This window comes from Cupressus sempervirens, chromosome 5 (assembly GCF_028749045.1).
Source record: "Cupressus sempervirens isolate cs-2001-9-10 chromosome 5, ASM2874904v1, whole genome shotgun sequence".
In the NCBI taxonomy this organism is placed as follows: Eukaryota; Viridiplantae; Streptophyta; class Pinopsida; order Cupressales; family Cupressaceae; genus Cupressus; species Cupressus sempervirens.
The window spans coordinates 792,665,585-792,684,038 of NC_143122.1; the positions used below are offsets into that span (position 1 = coordinate 792,665,585).

The following is an 18,454-nucleotide window of genomic DNA, read 5'->3' on the forward strand; positions in this document are numbered from 1 at the left end:
AACATCTAAACTCAACTAATGTGTGGAATGTTTGCATGCAAAATATGTGACTTCTGCAAAACAAAAATCTATAATTACTGGAAAAACATGAAACTGTAGCTATTGGAAGTAATCTCCCTAAAGTCCCTTTCCCCAAAATTGGTTAAAAATGCAAACTCTAGGTGCTACTAGACAGCTTATGTGAAAGTTCATAAAGAGGCAAGATATATTTTGATACAAGTGTAGACGCAAGTTCAAGCCACAACTACCTACTAGATAAGTTTAGATGATGCCTTGGTTGAGGCATAGTTGTCATATGCCTGTGCACAACCACATACATCCAAAATCATTAATATATTTCTAAGGCCTAATGGCTTAATTTAACTTATCACTTGTACCTTTATCCAATGAAAGATGTAATTTTCACATTTAAAAAAAAAAAAAATCGAACTAAGAGAATGGTATAACAGACATCGTACGTGACTCTTTTTACATAAAATACAAATAAATATCAACGTAAAAGTTAAGAACCCAGAAAATATCCATTTAACTCTCAAAATAAAATTAATTAATGAGCTGATAATCTGCACCTAAATTGCTTTGACTAGTTTAGTGTTGGGGGTTGCTGTATTTCTAATCCTTTCTATGCATTTTGAAGTGATCCTTCTACAGGTATAGAATTTTGTTTCTCTGCCACTAAAAATGTTGTTTTAGGAACCAAGATAACATCTTTCCTTAGTACTTTCTTCTAGTGCAAGACATGGGAGGTATTTTGCAAGCTTTTTATTGCTCAAGGGTATGTGCAACCCGCCTCAAAATTGGCTCATAGTTTAAGATTGACATTGAAGTTAGCTTGAGATACTTAAGCTTATAAGATTACCATTGAAAAGTAAACCAATCATCTACATCTTATTTTAACCTATATTACACCAAGTTTACTCTTGTACATAACATTTCGGCTGAATCAAAAGCTGACTATCTAATCAACTAAGTATAATTGTTTTCAATTTCATTGTCAATGCTTATATTCATTATATAAAATTAAACAGTTACAAATTACAACAATTGCTTGACATTTCTGCCACTTGTAACATCCCCAAAACATAGGTTCTAACCAAAGTTTGATCTTGTTAGGATTTCATCCTGTCACACTTTGTGGATCTTCTTTAGTTGTTGTCTTTCTTGGTTCCTTTTATTGAAATCATGGACAACATTTGATCAATAATGCAACAAGAGAGGATCACACTATACAAAACCTTAAGTGGTGACATGTCAAATGTGTTATATTTTACAAAGCCTTATCTTTTTACATGTTTTTTGGCATCATCTTAACTTGGATAAATGACTGTGTGCATTGTGGATAACTGATGTCAAACTTGGGTAGTCCTCAAGTTATGAACCGAATCTACAAACAAGCATACATTGTGGACATATACCATAGATCTATGATAATGATTAATCATTAAAATAGAAATTTGAAGGGTCAAGAGAAACCTTGTATTACATAGCCATGACCATGAAATGCTTTCTTTTTGTTTCTTCTTCTATGATAGTTGTGTGACATGCTTTACTTCTCTTCTTTACCATCAAAATTGGTTGCCTTTTTCTAATCCATTTTTCAAGGATTTCTAATAGCTCTTGTTTCTATCAATTTTGTTTATTGTGTTCCAGAGAAATCCATTTTTCCAATCTTTTGTACCAAGGTTCACATACATCTTTTTCAAATTTTCATACTTTCAAATTCTTTCACCTTTTTTATTTAAATTATTAGATTTCATGGAACGATTTAAATATCTAAATATTTTAGAAGAAATGGGTAGGGCATTGAATACTGAACTCATTAACACTTTTCTTTTTGCAGTTGATGACTGCAAGGCTGATGATAAGTGAATCGATATAGTAGACAACATACAAGACAATGATAATGCTGCATCTGAAGAGAACACACTGACTTCCTCTCCTTTTTATTCATCTCTAGATGTATTTAAAGACACATCTATGTTTAGGGTGTATACTGATGCAACTGCAATAGTGCAAGATTCTTTCACAAATACAACAAGCTTGCCTAAAGATGAATTTATTCAATCACAAGCATTTTATGTCACTGCCAATTGCATTGTATGGCCTCTCCTGGATGAAAAGGCAACATTTGATGATACATATGACACTGTATCTATTGAAAAATTTCCTTAACTTAGATGGGGCATGCTTGTTCTTCGCAATGCAATAGACAATCTTTAGAATATGGTGTTAATGATGGCAATGACTCAACCACCTCTGATGAACTTGATGATTTTGACCCATATTTATTCATCAAAAGTTTGTTTGATCTCTCATAAGTGGTTTCTCCATATCAACCCATATTGTTACCCAAACAAGCAAGGCGAAGGCCACCTATAACCCTTGTACTAGACTTAGATGGTAAGTTACTTTGTCAAGTTTTAATGATTCTGTTGTTCATATATCGGTGTTGTATGTTATTTCCTATTTGAGCTAAGCTTTTTATATACATTCTTTTATTTCTACTGTTGTCAATATCTAGATCACTTTCAATGCTCTCAAGTGCATGTGGTTATTTAGTTTTGTGCACATAACTTGCTTTAGAGAGGTTTTTATTTTATTATTTTGCAAGTCAATATTTTTCATGTGGGTTCAATCTATTATCAATTTATCCATCACTTTTTGTTGTGCCAAAATGAAAGTTGTAGTTTCTCTAGGAAATGCCACATTATTTGTTTGTTTTTTTATCACTTTAAAAAATTGCTATTCCTATTCATTTTGTCTTGTGGAGTACTTCTGATAAAAAATGGAAAATCTTATGTGCTTCACAAAAGTCCTCGCTCCACCTTGTATATTCCAATGATGCCTATGTTCTAGGTATTTTTCAAACACAAAAAGACGTAGTATACATGTAAGTGTTCTATTTAAAGTAGATGGATGTAGTATACATGTAAGTGTTCTATAAAGTAGATGAATTCAATGGAACTGTGTTCCATATGCATGGACCACAAACAAAGTGTACTACACCTTTAAATGACACGTACTAGATTTTACTTATAACTGAATACCAAAACATAGCTATGAATTTTTCTATGGCCGCTTGTCTCCTCTCTTAATAGTTTTTATTTCTAGCAAGTTATGCATTCACCACTCATTTAATCTGTCTTTTGGTTTTTTTATCACAAGTCTAGGCATCACAATGAGTATTGTCTGCGGAGTCGGTATTCGAGACAATCGACGCCTCCATCAAAGTTTTGTCATCTTATGCAAATGGTTATTCCAAATATTGGTTGTGTACGACGTATTCCACGAAAGGTGTTTGTCTACTATCAACTAGCCTGACCTTGAGGGCAACGTCTATACAGCCACGAAAATGCACTTTCTTACGAAGGAGAGGACTTAGAATTTTTTTTGAAAAGTTATAAAAGAAGTGAATTTTCGTGGCTGTATAGCCACGGGCGAGCTTGAGCCTCATGTGGAGCAGAAGTTTGGTCTAAAAGCTAAAAGGTCTCTATAAGTACATGTAGACTTCAAAAATGACACACGCTTATGTCCCCCCTTTTTAACATGTCTGCTATATTGTGTTCGATTTTTATCATTTAAATTAGAAAAACAACATTATTATAATATAAATTGCTAAAAATCAGCAAAAATTGGAATTCAACATAAATTCTATAATTTTGATTTTATTCCTAGAAAAGAATTTGTATAAATCAATAGGAAAAAAATAGTAAAGTCTACCATACGTACTACTAGATACTCTGGAATTACGAATTACTTACAATCTGCTCACTAGATTTTAACTACAGAAAAAAAATAGTAGTCTATCATACGTACTACTAGATGCTCTGAAATTACGAATTACTTACAATCTGCTCACTAGATTTTAACTACCATAATGAATTTCTAAGATTGATAAACTACAAGCCTACTCTTTAAATCCTTCGAATCCGTGTTTCAAACTTGACCAAAAATCCTTACTATTGTTCAAAATGTATTGGAATACTAGGTGAGGAAGTGCGAAGGGTGCGTTGAAAAAAAATTGCAAAGATTTGAGTGGTTTTGGACATTCCATGATTTGTTCGACAAACTCAACAAGTTACTCGCCAAGCGAAAAAAATTCGAGTACTGCTGAGTCTACCATCTAGGGTCATAATTTAATTGATGCTTTACAAAGAATGAAAACTGGAATATCTAAGACAAACAACACATTAATTACATACCAGGTGTGCCCTAGATCGTGTGTTACATCACACACAGTTTACCAGGTGTGCCCTAGATCTTGTGTTACATCACACACAGTTTACCAGGTGTGCCCTAGATCGTGTTACATCACACACAATAGATGGGACTAAGGCCCCTCGATCACAATGAAACATAAGCATAGCTCAAGGACGAAGAGCAGTGATATTGATCAATTCCAGCTGACCCTCATCCATATCATGGCAGGGGTGCCCACTGCTAATATACCCCTAGTATATATGACTACCATTAAATGACATAGATTTCTTCTTGGGAAGACATGACCCGTTATATTCCTCCTCGAAGGGAAAGTTTATCCCAAGGCTTCGTCCTTTTATGGGTAGCATCCATTCCCCTTCACAGGTAAAGAGGATTTACTCATTATAATCATGTAGATGTAGGTAATTGAGGAAATCTTGCCACGGTGTATATGGGTGGTACTCTTTACAGCTGGCTTCTTTGAAATATGTCTAGGTTGTTCCAATGGTGGTAGGCAGGAGCCATTGCGTCCTATTCATAGAGTTTATGTAACAGCTAGAGAGCAGACTAAATATGCAAAATTGTCTGTGCAATGTGTGCCTAGAGGAATGGAGGATAAGGTTAGCAGTTCAGGTAGTGTTTTCCGTCAAAATGCAAGTGCTGCTTGAGATGTTTATGATATTCTCACTTTATGGGTATTCCCTTAAGTAGACGAAGAAATAAATGTCAAAAAAAACCTGCATCTATTTTGACTCTTTTAAGGACCTGTTCTCCTCCTCCAGTTTATTAAACATGTTTTCATATTGAACAGAATTCAACACAATATTCCAAACAGATAAACTCCAACCAGTAGCATCATAAGATAAGAAGCATATTTCATCTAATAATCATCATATGCTTGTTGAATTGCACAGAAACCTATTATTATCTTATAATAAATTGATTGATGTTTTCATATCGAACATAATTCAACTCAACATTACAGACGAAACTCCAATCAATAGCATCACAAGATAAGAAGCATGTTCCATTTAATGATCAGCATATGCTTGTTGAATTCCACAGAAACCCATCGATCTTATAATAAATTGACTGACTACCACTTGAGAAATATTTCTTCTTGAGAAAATTGATTGATTACCACTTGGACAGATAATTCTTTCTTTTTCTTTCTCTAGTTGATGAATCTCAAGTGCTCTTGTTGATTGATTACCTTTGTTTCTAATGCAGGCATACAACCTGAACCATGCTCTCCTCTAGAAATGACTAAATGCATGGAAAATGTATTTAGAAAAGTTCGCAGTACCTAAATATCCTACTCCATCTTTACATGTTCCCAAAAAATATGCCACAAATCTTGCAAGATAATTTCCTGTTACAAATTCTGCACGATACATTCATCGTACATGTCTCTGAGCCAACCTAAACAGGGAAAGCACATAAATATTTTCTGGAGAGAAATTCCAAGTTTACGAGGACTTCTCCACATACATTTTCTATACAACTGATTGAACCTGTACATGTTACTCATACATAACAATTAATTTCAGGCTGACTTATAATTGATTTTTTTTTCCTATTTTATCTTCTTGCAGCAAAAAGATAATGATTTTCTACTCTTGAAATATAGAACGTAAAACTCACTTGAAAAAGGATGTACTCATATAATAACTATTGACAAAATGCTTAAAATTAAAGCCTTATTCATTGATACTTTTTTGAAATAGCTGCTTCAGCTTCCTCAAGTTCATCTTCACCCATAATTATAGTATCATCAGAATCTGTATCACTCTTTGAAGTATTGGACAGCCTGCTGTTTTTCACTGTGGCCATGTGTTTATCCAATACTCGTGAATGTTGGTCTGTAGAATGTCTCTGGACCATTCCTTTATTTTCTTGGATCACTCTTCTCATGTTTTCCAATTCAGTATCATAGATGGCTTTATAATTATTGGCCACCTTGCACAGCTCTTCTCTTGATATTGTTTGTGAAGCCTTTCTGGGATCCTCAAGTGCTGCAAGTTCTTTAACAACTCGAGGAATGAATCCCCAATCATCAAAAATAGTATGAACAGGCTGCAATACGTCACATTCACAGATGAAAAAATCAATAGATTTGACAGAATTGGATAAAAATTCCTTTATAAACTCTACAAAAAATTCTATGATTGGCATCCGCATAAACTAATTTAAGCTAACCTTATTCCCCACCAAACATTTTTCTGCATCCTCCAGACAAGCCTTGATACCTTCAATTGCTGTTTCCTTCAGTTCACTTGACTTGGGCTGAAATCATTGCCAAAAGAAAGAATTATTCAAAAAATCCTCCTTCAGTTGACTTGTGTGCATAAAGAAATGGGGAACAAGAATTACAAAGGCTATAATAAACATCTGAATTAGCTGCTGAATATGCCAACATAAAGGTCAATCAAATCAATGGCTGAATAAAGTTTTAGATTGGATTCCATCTCAACTACAGTTGTGACACTTGCTCCTAAGTTCCTAACAATAGATTGCTATTCTCTATATAATTTGTTAAAACTAATCACAACTTCATATATTTATCAAGACATTCTGATAATCATGCAACACAAAATTAAACAGCAAGCACTTCTTGTGGAAAGTGCAAAAGCACACAATGAAGACAGCCACATACATTAAAAATCCAAGGTAAAAGGACAACGAAGACATGAGAAGTGTTATCCATTTCATGAAACAAGAATCGCTGCACAATTTACCTAAGTTGCCAGTTCAGATTCCACTACGGATGCAGATTCATGGTGCAGGAGCACCTTGGACATGGAAGGTTATCAGGGGATCACTTGAATGACCTAAAGAATATGAAGGCAATAAGGACCTAAAGGGTATTCATTCAATATAACTCGGGCTATAAGTGCCTATGAAATGTAATGGAGTCATGAAAGAGTCAAAATATGTTCAATGTTGCCATGATAAGGCAAATAGCCCTATAAGGATCAATATATTCCAAAGTATGAAATGTAAGCAATAATGGCATGGGAGTTATAAAATAGGTATGTTTAATGATATTTGTCATAATCAAGGCAATTTAAAGCCTTTTGGGTCATTAAAAAGGTTGAAAATAGAAAAGGAGGGAAAATATAAAATTTGAATTTAAAATGCAATGGCTAGTTAGCCAAACATAGGATTTAAGAGTCTTTGTTAAGGAAAAGGGTAGTTGGGTAGTTGTAGTCAATTTTGGGAGATGGAATAAGTTTAAATACTCTATGTACACATCCAAGAAGCATGGTGGAATTTTGGAGGATAAAAAAGTCGGATTGTATATTTTGTCCAAATGAAGAAGTGAATAAAACAAGCCTCTTTTGCATTCAAGAACTTGTGTTGCCCTGCATTTTGTCACCACAAAATGTAGGTAACAATACAAAAAAAATTCAACTTAGTTTCGCATTTCTCTAAGTTTAGTTCATTATTTGATTGGCTAACATTGATTAATCTGTCAACCCCAATTCACATAATGAACTTTTTATTGAAGGCTTTCATCAAGTCTTTTCATTTTTTTTTTCTTAAGCCTATGCTTGATTTTTGAAGCCTTCAACATCCTTTTTCGCATTTTTGAGTGTGTTTGTTTGCTTTTGGTCTTTTGGTTTTATTCAATCCACTGCTTTCGGTTTTCACTTAAATTCGATATAATCTTAGGGCTAAATCAGACTTGGCAGTCAAAAGATATTGACGATTTTAGTGCCCAAATGGTGGACTCTCCAAATGCAATTGCATGAATTAAAAATCATGTTATATTTTAAAGTTGACATTCACTTTTTGAAAAATATAACTTAAAATCACTTCATCTTATGTTTTTAAGTTACTTTATCATTTAAATTTATCACTTATAGTAACTATAGAGCACTTTATGTTATATTTTTAAGTTGAGTTGTTTTTTAATTTTTCACTTGACTTTATTACCTATATAGTTTGATTTATTTTTGAGTAACTTTATGTTTTATTTAAAACTTATAAGATAAATATTACTTTTTGAAATGTTATATGCACATAATATGTTAATTCTATTAACTATTATTTTTGACCCAATTAAATAATATTTCCTCAAAAATCAATTAAACCTGTGCTTAATTGATCACATAAGTTGTTCAATTACATGTCTTTCAACCCATTTACATGTAAATATGCAAATGCCTCTAGAGACCACGATTTTGCATTAAGAAGGCATGTTAAAATGTAATGTCCAAGGAATTTGATTTCATTAATTTAATTAATTATGTTGTCCAAAATAATGAATATTTTATGAGGATGACTAATTAATTATTTTAATTAATAAATAAGTGGTATTAAGTTAATTATTTATAAAGTTACCAAATAAATAAATATAAAAAGGTAACCTTATATTTAATTAATTTAATAAAGTGACTTGAATTATAAAATATCTTATAAAGTCACTTAATAAATAAAATAATGTTCTAGAAGTTTATGGAGATAGTGGAGAAAAAGAATAAATAGGCATCCTGAGCTTCATTCTCACCAAGCAGATTTGTTGTTGTTGATGTCGATGTTTGATGGTTGTGGAGCCTAGGGTTTCTGCAGTTGTCTTTGGCCATTGAGAACGAAAAACTCTCAATTGGTGAGCAATTTTGAGGGTGTGGAATATCACTTGAATTATTCCAAAGTTGAGGAAGTTGCTTTAGACTTTCTACTTGTACTTCAAAGCAAAATTTTATGGCCCTTGACCAAATTTTGGTGGTATTGATTTGAGCAAATCTATTGCAGATTTTGGAGGCATTTTGGAGCTTTGGAATTTTATCATTGGGTCGATTTCATTTATTGCACATTGCTGTTATAGTTACAAGTCTTTTTCAGATTTTAATAGAGGACAATTATACACATTATATTCAGATTTTTGCTTGTATGGCCTCATTCGGGGATTGTTTATTTCTGGGTATTTGAGCATTCATCTTGGGAGAGCTTGACAATTGTTTTGGCGTATGTTGGAGTAGCTATCAGGTTGCTGGTAAATAATTTCAGTGGTCTGATATGCTATAAAAAGGGCACCATTGGCAAGACATTTTGGTTCATAGCTCATCACTGAAGCATCCTATGGTTCTGGGTATTGTTGCATTCAATTGCTATCGCCGAGACAATTATTTCAAGGACAAATTCGAGGAGCCTAGAGTCTACATTTTTTTATCTAAAGTATTGCTAGGTAAGAATAGGGACGACACTTCAAGGGAGTCGATTTCTTCATTTGGAGGGGTCTTCATCATCAACAAGTGTTAAAATCAAGTCTCTAGCTCTTCTACAATTTGTGTACCAAGTTTCTCAAGTCAATTGCTGCATATATATTTCATTTTAGATTTCATACTAAGGCTGCATTTGTACTCAGAAAATTACATAGTTTGCATATGTTGTAATGCCAAAAGTCTTGGTCATTTCATACTAGCATTGTAGTCGACATTAAATGTGCAATAAAGGAGACATAAGTTGCTGGTCTGATATAGTTGTAATTGAATATGTTTTTATCATCCATAATCAGCGTATTAGTTTGCATGTCAATTGTTTGACAAAATGTCAATTGGCTGTAGGTTCTTTTTTAGCATAAATAATGTTATAATTTTGTATACCAAATCTTTGTATTAATGTCACTAAGCTGTAAGTGCATTAACGTCATCTTAGGTTGCATCCAAAGTGTTTGTCATAATTACTAATTGCTGTAGCTGCATATTGCAAGTAGTTTCAATCACATATATGCATTGAATATTGTCAAAATAAGTTGCACATTCGTGTTAGGTCATTGTTTAGTCAATTCTGAGTTTTCTTGGAAGCATTCTCATTGATGTTAATTGAAGAAAAGAGACATTAAAGCAAACTGAAATGTTATATCAGTCATATGACCCTTGTATGTGAAGTATTTGACAAAATTTCCAAGGCCAAAAATCAAAAGTTTTCAATCAGATTTGAGCAGTGTCATTACATAAAACACTTTAAACATGTAAATGCACGCATTTTAAAATGTGCAATGACCCCCCAAGCGTGTGATTTGCATTTTGGATCCTTTTTAAAACATGCAGTGATCCCCAAAGAGTGTGATTTGGCACTATAGGCTTATTTTGACAAGTTTTTAAAAAATGTTCTCTCTCCTAGAGTGCGATTTGCATCAAGGCATTCCAATACAAGTTTTAAAATATGCAAATGCACTCCAAGACAGCGATTTGCGTGAAAGACTCCATTTGATGATATTTAAAACATGCAATCTCCCTCCTAGAGTGTGATTTGCCTTTGAGACACATGCAAATGCATTCTAAGAACCCGATTTTGGCTTCCAAGGGCAAAACGTCCATGCATTTGCTTCTCAAGAACACGTTTTTGGTTTAAATCTTCAGATTTTCTTGATTCATGGCATGAAATCCTTTCCAAGAGGGGCATTTTGGCATTTCCATGTATTCCTATACCCTAGACGTTGAATCTCCTTGCAAAAAATGTTGTTTTCATTGCCTTTCAAGGGCATGTTTTGGTTAAAAATGCCCAAATTTGGGCATTTCCAGCTTGCATTTTCCACCAATGAATGGTCATTTTTGAGTATGGATGCATTCTATTGCTATAGGATATCACTTTTTTTGACATTCTTTGCCAAAAATGATACATGCTTCTACATATTGAAATCATGTTTTTGCCTCTCAAGAACATGAAGATTGCAAAAACGCCTTGAATATTGGGAGCTGAAAAAAACATTTTTCGCTTTGCAAATCAAAAACAGCTCATTGATTTCCTCATTACTATCTATTATTTGCAAGTCTGGAGGAAGTTAAAATAGTTGGTTGAAGATTCGAATTTGGAGGAGAATTTGTCTTCAAACCTATGAATTTTCCTATTTTAGCGCTTTTATTTCCAAGTAGGCATTTTCAACTTTGCTCATTAATTCATGCTTATCTTGCTATTTTGCTCATATTATGGCTTGTTTTTGCACATTTGTCCAAATATAAGCGCCATGAAAAGTGCAAATTCTTTTTACATAAGATGAAAACCTTCATTTTCACATGCTTGGATTTTTCCCAAAATTCAAATTCGAATTTGCATAAAAGAACAACTTGCTTGTTGACATGTTTATGTCTAAGGCCAAAGGTTGTGCTTGTTTTCATTGGTTGTTTGCTTGCTTTTTCATTTTTCTTCTTTTTGAAGAAGCAGCAATGTCATGTCACTCATTTTTTATTTAAATCTAATAAATAATATTAAATAAAAGTACTAATAAATAAATATTATAATCTATTAATAAGTATATTTTATTAATTGATATATAGTGATAATACAATGGAGACAAATTCTTAAATAAATCTTTTTAAACAATACTCATATATTTTTAATGTAAGAATATATTATTATAATTAATATAATTTAATAATTCAAGATTATATACCTTTCGTAATTAATCTGACTAAATTATATTATTATGCACTAATCAAATATTTTAATATTAAGGTGTGGATAGACGCAACCTTTACTCATATATCGTATATTAGGAAGGAGAATGTGGGGCAATAAAGGGGGAAGATACATGGTAGTTCAGAATAAAACCCAGAGAACATAGAGGGCGAAGTCTTTCCTTGCTAAGCGAACATCCATAAGGCTTCATCGAAATCATTTTCCTTCAACGGCAAAAACATAGTTTACGAAGAGCAACGCCTAGCAATATCATACAACAAGGATCCAATAAAGATACCACCAGGCATTAAGACCTTCAAACTGTAATAGGTAGAACGGGGAAGAGGAAAAAGACATTGGTCAATGGCAATAAGGATAGTCATCGACATATTCTTTAGACGTCAATACCAACAGGCCACCACTGACGTGGAGAAAGAAGGGGAATGATAATCAAAGCATATATATAAGTCAAAAAGAGAGTATTCAAAATAGTATTAAACTAAAAATACAATCACCTTAATAGAACATGATTGGATTCACCACTCGATAGAGTCAAATAGAAAATGATTAGCTGGCAAAGAGAAATTGCCCAATGGATTAAATGAAGTGTAACCATTCTAGAAATTTAAATGTATGATGGATACAAACAAAAGTTAATGCCTAGTATGCTTATGTGTTCCAGGAAGGACAAATTACCGACAAGCACAAACGACCAAGACAAGAAGAGTTGATTTCTCATACTGGGTGACTTCTATTTGAGTGACTTCCCTAATTCTTTCGGGTGACTGCATATTGGAAATTCACCTCTAATACTTTGTCGACACCAAACCACTCAATACTAAAGGTTACCGAATCGTTATCAGAATATTGAATCGCCTATCAATAGTTCTAGAAGGGTCTTCAATCATCAGGGTTAAGGCATCGATATGACTGTCAGGCAAATCATGGCATGGACGGAATCACTCTCTCATGGAAAGGGACGTCACCAGAGCAAGAAGATAAGAAATTCGTTTTAGTAGGCGAGAGTAATAGTCAATTAGATAAATCTCTACCACCGAGAAAGAACTAGTTAAGCAAGGGACAAAGTAGGACTCCTCAAAATCGATAGACATAAGACAAGAGAACTGGTATGACATGGAGCCTATACAACACATCCACTGACAGAAGAATACAAGAATAAATAACATTAAAGATATTCATCAAACTATACACATAAATGACATAGGGATCATCACCATATTGAGGGAGTATAGAAGCATCGGTAGTGTACACGATATCTCTAGATAACCGTCTGCGTTCATTAGAACTAGAAGTGGAAACAACATAAGAGAATTGTAACAGAGATAGAAGACATTACATAAGAATAGGGTCATCTTGTACATCTCAAATTACAAATTCATTCAATATGCAATATGGTTCCTAGATAGGGATTATACGAGATTGCCATAAACTAATCCACTTGTAGATCAAAAGATCTATAGTTATAGTATACACAAATGCCCATATGCAAAAGGGTATATCCTACATTAATACTCCATTATAATTCAATCCATATACATGTTGGAATCATGAGCCATGTCTATTCAAAACAAGATAGATCCAATGATTGAGTAAAGCATCAAAGTTATCATTGAGAGTAACGATCTTTAATAGGAAGAATTCATCTGTAAATTTAAAGGATAAGAACATTATACGTCAATTCCAAGACATCGCATACTAGGGACATTACATGCAAATTCTTTCCCAAGAACTTAAGTGCATTTCACTTCATTCCATTTTTCACCTTTTCATGCAAGTGCATCATTTCACTCATCCATTCTTACATGCTATAGCACATTGCATCTCATTCTCCATATGAGATTACATGTAATCTCATTCTGCATTCTCACGCATTTCCATCCTCTGAACCCAATTGCATGTTCTCATCAAGTCATGATTACATGTAATTGCATCCAGAGAATCTGACTTTGATAGGTCACTCTTCAAACACCAAAGTCGCCATTTGCACACATCCATATGCATACCAACTTGCATTCTTGTCCATACCCACAAAAGCCCATCTTTGCCCACATGCAATCCACCCTTGAGAGTCTGATTTTGGCCCTTTCCAGCCATCATATGTTTTTCATAAGTATATAATCCATACTTTGAACACTCATCCCTCATGGATTCATTATTGTAACTCAAATCCCAAAGTTTTCATGCATGCAATCTCATTGGAATATGTTTTCATCTTCATGCTGCGGTGCACTCTTCAAGATATGTCAGAACTTCTTCAAAGAACAGAGACATCCCGTTGGGAAGATATGCTTTGATCCTCGGGAAGCAGTAATTCATTTGGTCTCCATTTTCCCAATGGTTGTTCAAGAACCTAAGTTCATGAAGGAATGTGCCAAGCACTTTGCTTCAAAAAGAAAAAAGAAAAAAAGAGTTAAAGGTGTTGATTGAAAGTTATTCCGAGTTTAAATTCGAACACCATCGAGAAGATTTTCGAAGTGTCAAAGACTCCAAAATGTGCCAATCTACAAAGGAGAATTCATGACAACACGAACGAGAAAAATCTTGATCACATAAAGTTTTCAAATGACAACGGGCAATTTATCAAAGGGAGTCGGAGGCTATCAAAAGATGCAACACGATGACTATCAAGGTGAATACAATGGCACAAAATACAAGTACTCCCAATCCTGTGATCATCTGGGTTTGCATCATCAAGTATAAGGCCTTGGCCGACAATCTACAGGATTGATTCATTTAGAATCAACAACCTCAACATTTTCTTCAAGTGTTTTTCATGTTTGTAGATTAGAGAGGATGCATTGCATGAAACTGTGCAATTACATGTAATTCAATTTACATGTCCTTATGACATGTAATCCAATAATTTCTCTTCACTGTTACACACTCTTGGGAGTAATATTATAATGTTGTGATTCTTTTCTTCAAGTTCGATGTTTTCATATTGTCACACAATATTATATCTTTATTGTATCCTCATCATTGACTCAGATTTTCTACGCATAAAGTCTCAATGGTCTCATACGATTATCTTCCTATCAAGTATTTATTCATTTTTCTATAGGATAGGGGAGAGGACCCAGTACTTGAACGTATTCCAATAGTTGCGAATAGAGTTGTTCACTTGATGCCTACACTTATTGACTTAATGTCCAATTTTTTTGACAACATTGTACCAATACTTGTGACTTTAAAGTTGTTAGTACAATGCTAACTACCCAAAATTAAATAAAATGTACCCTTAGTTATAAAAATTAACCAATGACGTAATGCCACATCAGCTGTTCAACTATGGGTACCTTTTATGCACGACCATTGGTCTCACTTTTTCTTTGGGCTGTTTTGGACTTGGCAAAAAGCATGCTAATGTGGCATCATAATGGGTGACATGGACTTGAAACCTTAGTTATAAGTAGGCGACTCACCAAGTAAGCTGCTGTAAAAAACTGGGAGCGATTTGAAATTTCTACGCAGGGATTTGATAAGTGCGAAGTTAGGGTGTTCAAGTATTGGGTCCTCTCCCCTATAAACTTTTTCATAAGCCATATAAGATTTGATTTCTTTTGGTAAACTTTATCCCTTCAAGAACTACCTTGGTGTCTATCGATGTTAGACAATAGATATGAATTGCTGCTCTATGCATCATTGTTTATGAGTTTCTTTCACATTCTTATTTCTTGGACCACGTGTTCTTTACAACTCTGACCTATCATTGCCTCTCACGACTTGTAGTGTCAGTCAAGGTTGGCCATCATTTATTCAATGCCTTTCATTGGGAATTTTTATAGATGTGATATAAAAACTTTCCATTGACGTTGTGCCTTTCTGAATAATACAAACCGCACTGTCAGGTTGCAGTGATTACTTGTCATTGTCTTCTTATGTGCTCATTCGATGGTCTCTATGAACCGCTGAGGATGCGAACATATTTTATTATTCATCTAAAGGTTTGGATGTTATTGTTATCGAATTTTCCTTAAATCAACGGGCCTGACCTGTTTTAATAATTTGGTACTTTCATCGTCTCCCAATATCAATATGCTGTAGCGTAATATCCAAGTTTTTGTGACAGGGTTTTATCAAATGATTAGTCTCCAAAACTTTAATCTTCATGATTCAACTCTTTTAAAACCTTTTAAGCATGTTTCCATACTTCTGATTGCAAAAGTCTGTGCATTTATATGTTTTCTATTTTGTATGTAGTCTTTGATTGTTACTACATACTTATCTATATGAATAGACAACATCAAATCTGGATTAAGAATACCCTGCTGCATATGTTTGCTCCTTATTTATACTAATTCAAGTCTTCAGAATATGGCATACTCACGGTGACTGATCTTGAACACCATAATAAACTGCTATTTCTTATTTTGGTATTGTATAAGTGTACTCCTTTCTATCTCTCCTCAATATACTCTTTTGTATTGGACTTTTCATCTTGTGATCTGTATATATATATAGATATATGCTTGATCCTTCTTCAAGAGACAGCTGAATATATCTATTGACTCTAATTCCTTGCTTATTGTCTTGTAGTTATATATTGTTGCTGATGCATGTAGTTCTGATTAAGGTGTCTTTGTAAATGTCTACTACATCTTTATCTTCCATTATATGCCCAGGAGTATGAGATAGTAGAACATAACTTGGGAAGAATCACGGATGACATAGAGTGTGAGGAGATCCAGGAAGGCATGGTTTCAATTAGAGAAAGGTTGAAGAAGGCAAACAAGAGGATTGTAAAGTTGGAGGCCGAAAACAAGTATTGGAGAGATTGCCAGCCTATCCAACAATTGCATCAGGCAGCCCTTCCACAAGACAGCGGGAGCAACATAGAAGATATATCGATTCAGCTGCACAAAATCAAAGATTCGATTAGCGATATAATTCAAGATGGGTGAAATTTCTTGCCTTCCTTTATCTCGATATTCAGGTCATTGGTAGCTATTAGAGACAAATTCGGAACATTTGAAGGGGAGTGGAAGGATTTCCTTCCAGTCAAGGACTTAAACATTCCTAGGCTACAGGCAGTTATCTGACTACCGGAAAGATATTTGGAGAGAACCAAGTTGGTTGATGGAGGAGGAATGAGTATGGTGGAGTCTTGGTATGTTGCATTGACCATCAGATTGAGGATACTTGAAGAGATAAGGAATGAGATTGCACATCACAACCCAGGTGTTGACACTTCCATATCAACCATGTGAGATATGTTGGGGTTGCACTTGATTTTGAAGATATCAAAGAGGAGAATGTCAATGAGACAGAGTTTGGAATGAGATTGGATGAGTTGGGGAAGGTTGCCATCAGGAAGAAGCACTTGGGCACCCTTGCCTCCCTCAATGTCTTTATCGGATATGCGAAATAATATGAGAAGGATCATGAGAAGACACTGCAAGCAATGAGCAACATGATGAATTCAGCTGAGCTCAAGATGAAGCACATGCCTTGCCCTCCCATGAAGGAAGTCAACGACAAGCTAGCCAAGTTCATTGCCTTGGCTAAGAAGATGAAAAGAAAGGGTAGAATTATATTAGAGGATCATTTGATGCAAGCCCAAGTGGCAAATTCTCCTTTCCTCTTCGGTAGGATAGGTGTCTGATTCTAATTGGTTACCATTTTGGTGCCTTCTCATTGGTTGCCACTTTTCTCTTTTTTCATTGGTCCATTGATGAGGTGGCATCATCTCATTGGCCGATGGGGTGGTAACCCTAGTTAGGGTTTCGGGGATTTGATTTGGATCGTTGATTTTGCCTCTTAATCTCTACTGTTGGTTGTATTTTTGGCCCCTATATAAGGCTCATTTGTACAGGGTTGAAAAAAACTGTTGCTTAGATAATACCAAAATTGCTTCTCTTATCATTGTTGTCTTGCATGGTGATTAAGAACACTTGGTGTTATTGCATGGTTTCTACTTCCAATAGTTAAAGTTAAATTCCATTGAAGTTTTCAATGTAGATTTTATTTCAAAAAAGTTGTTAAGCATGAGCAAGAATAGATGGATGGTTGTATGGTGATATTAGTGGATGTTTGATAGGGATCCATAAACTAGGCCACTAGCATCCTAGCGGCTTGTTAGGAAGCCTTGCATGGTGGTAATCTAGTCTTTTTCCTCTAAAATCATTGCATCTATGGAGGTAGTGCCGCTAGAAGGCCTTCATCAAATTTGATTCCTGTCCATCTGCTAATCTTTCCATTATAGGAGTAGAAGTAAAGCAACAAGCAGTCTAGTAGTTGGAGTTCATTTAAGAAGAAAGTCGGAAGATTTGAGCATTGGTGATGCGAAAACCCTCCATCATCGTCATCAACATTATTTGGTGCTAATATTCTAGAGCTAGATTTCATCACCATCACAGCAAAAGTTCGACATCCCTAAAAGAACAATGTAAGCCCGCCTACGTGATTAACCAGCAAATCACATTAATATAATTGGGTTAGTATCCATAGGTGTAAGGAACCTTGGTGTTTTCTCATGTTCTTTATGAGTATTTACTTTTCAAGAGAGGGTTGAATGTTTGGTATTCTATATCAAGTATTTAATTGCTATATGTTATGTAGTGGTATAAAACTGACATCAACAGAATGTATGAGTTTTCGATATGTTATAGTATGTCCAAATGGGCATCCATAATAGTAACTTATTTGTCTGATGTTTTGGAGAGTTTGGGTGAAAATGAGAAAAAAAGTCCCAACAAACCTAGTTAGTGAATTAGGCCTAGTAAAGGGTTCAAAGTGGGTTTGTGAACAAAATTTGTTTGTGGGGATTGGAAGTCAGTTTATTCCTGTCATTTTGAGTTAGATAAAGCTATTTAGGTGCTGGAACAAGTAA

At 34.4% G+C, this 18,454-nt stretch overlaps 1 protein-coding gene across 2 annotated transcripts in view; it reads right to left on the reverse strand.

Moving 5' to 3' along the window:
• Positions 1-5,503: 5,503 nt before the first annotated feature.
• The window catches only part of ATXRCC1 (BRCT domain-containing DNA repair protein), a 202,508-nt gene continuing 189,557 nt past the window's right edge, over positions 5,504-18,454 (reverse strand). For both annotated transcript variants that reach the window (XM_089832583.1, XM_089832582.1), the window contains exons 7-8: positions 6,400-6,486; positions 5,504-6,276 (exon numbers count right to left, since the gene is read on the reverse strand). In XM_089832583.1, the coding sequence (XP_089688709.1) occupies positions 5,905-6,276; positions 6,400-6,486 (459 nt within the window). In that variant the 3' untranslated portion in view covers positions 5,504-5,904. The remainder of the gene's footprint in view (positions 6,277-6,399; positions 6,487-18,454) is intronic.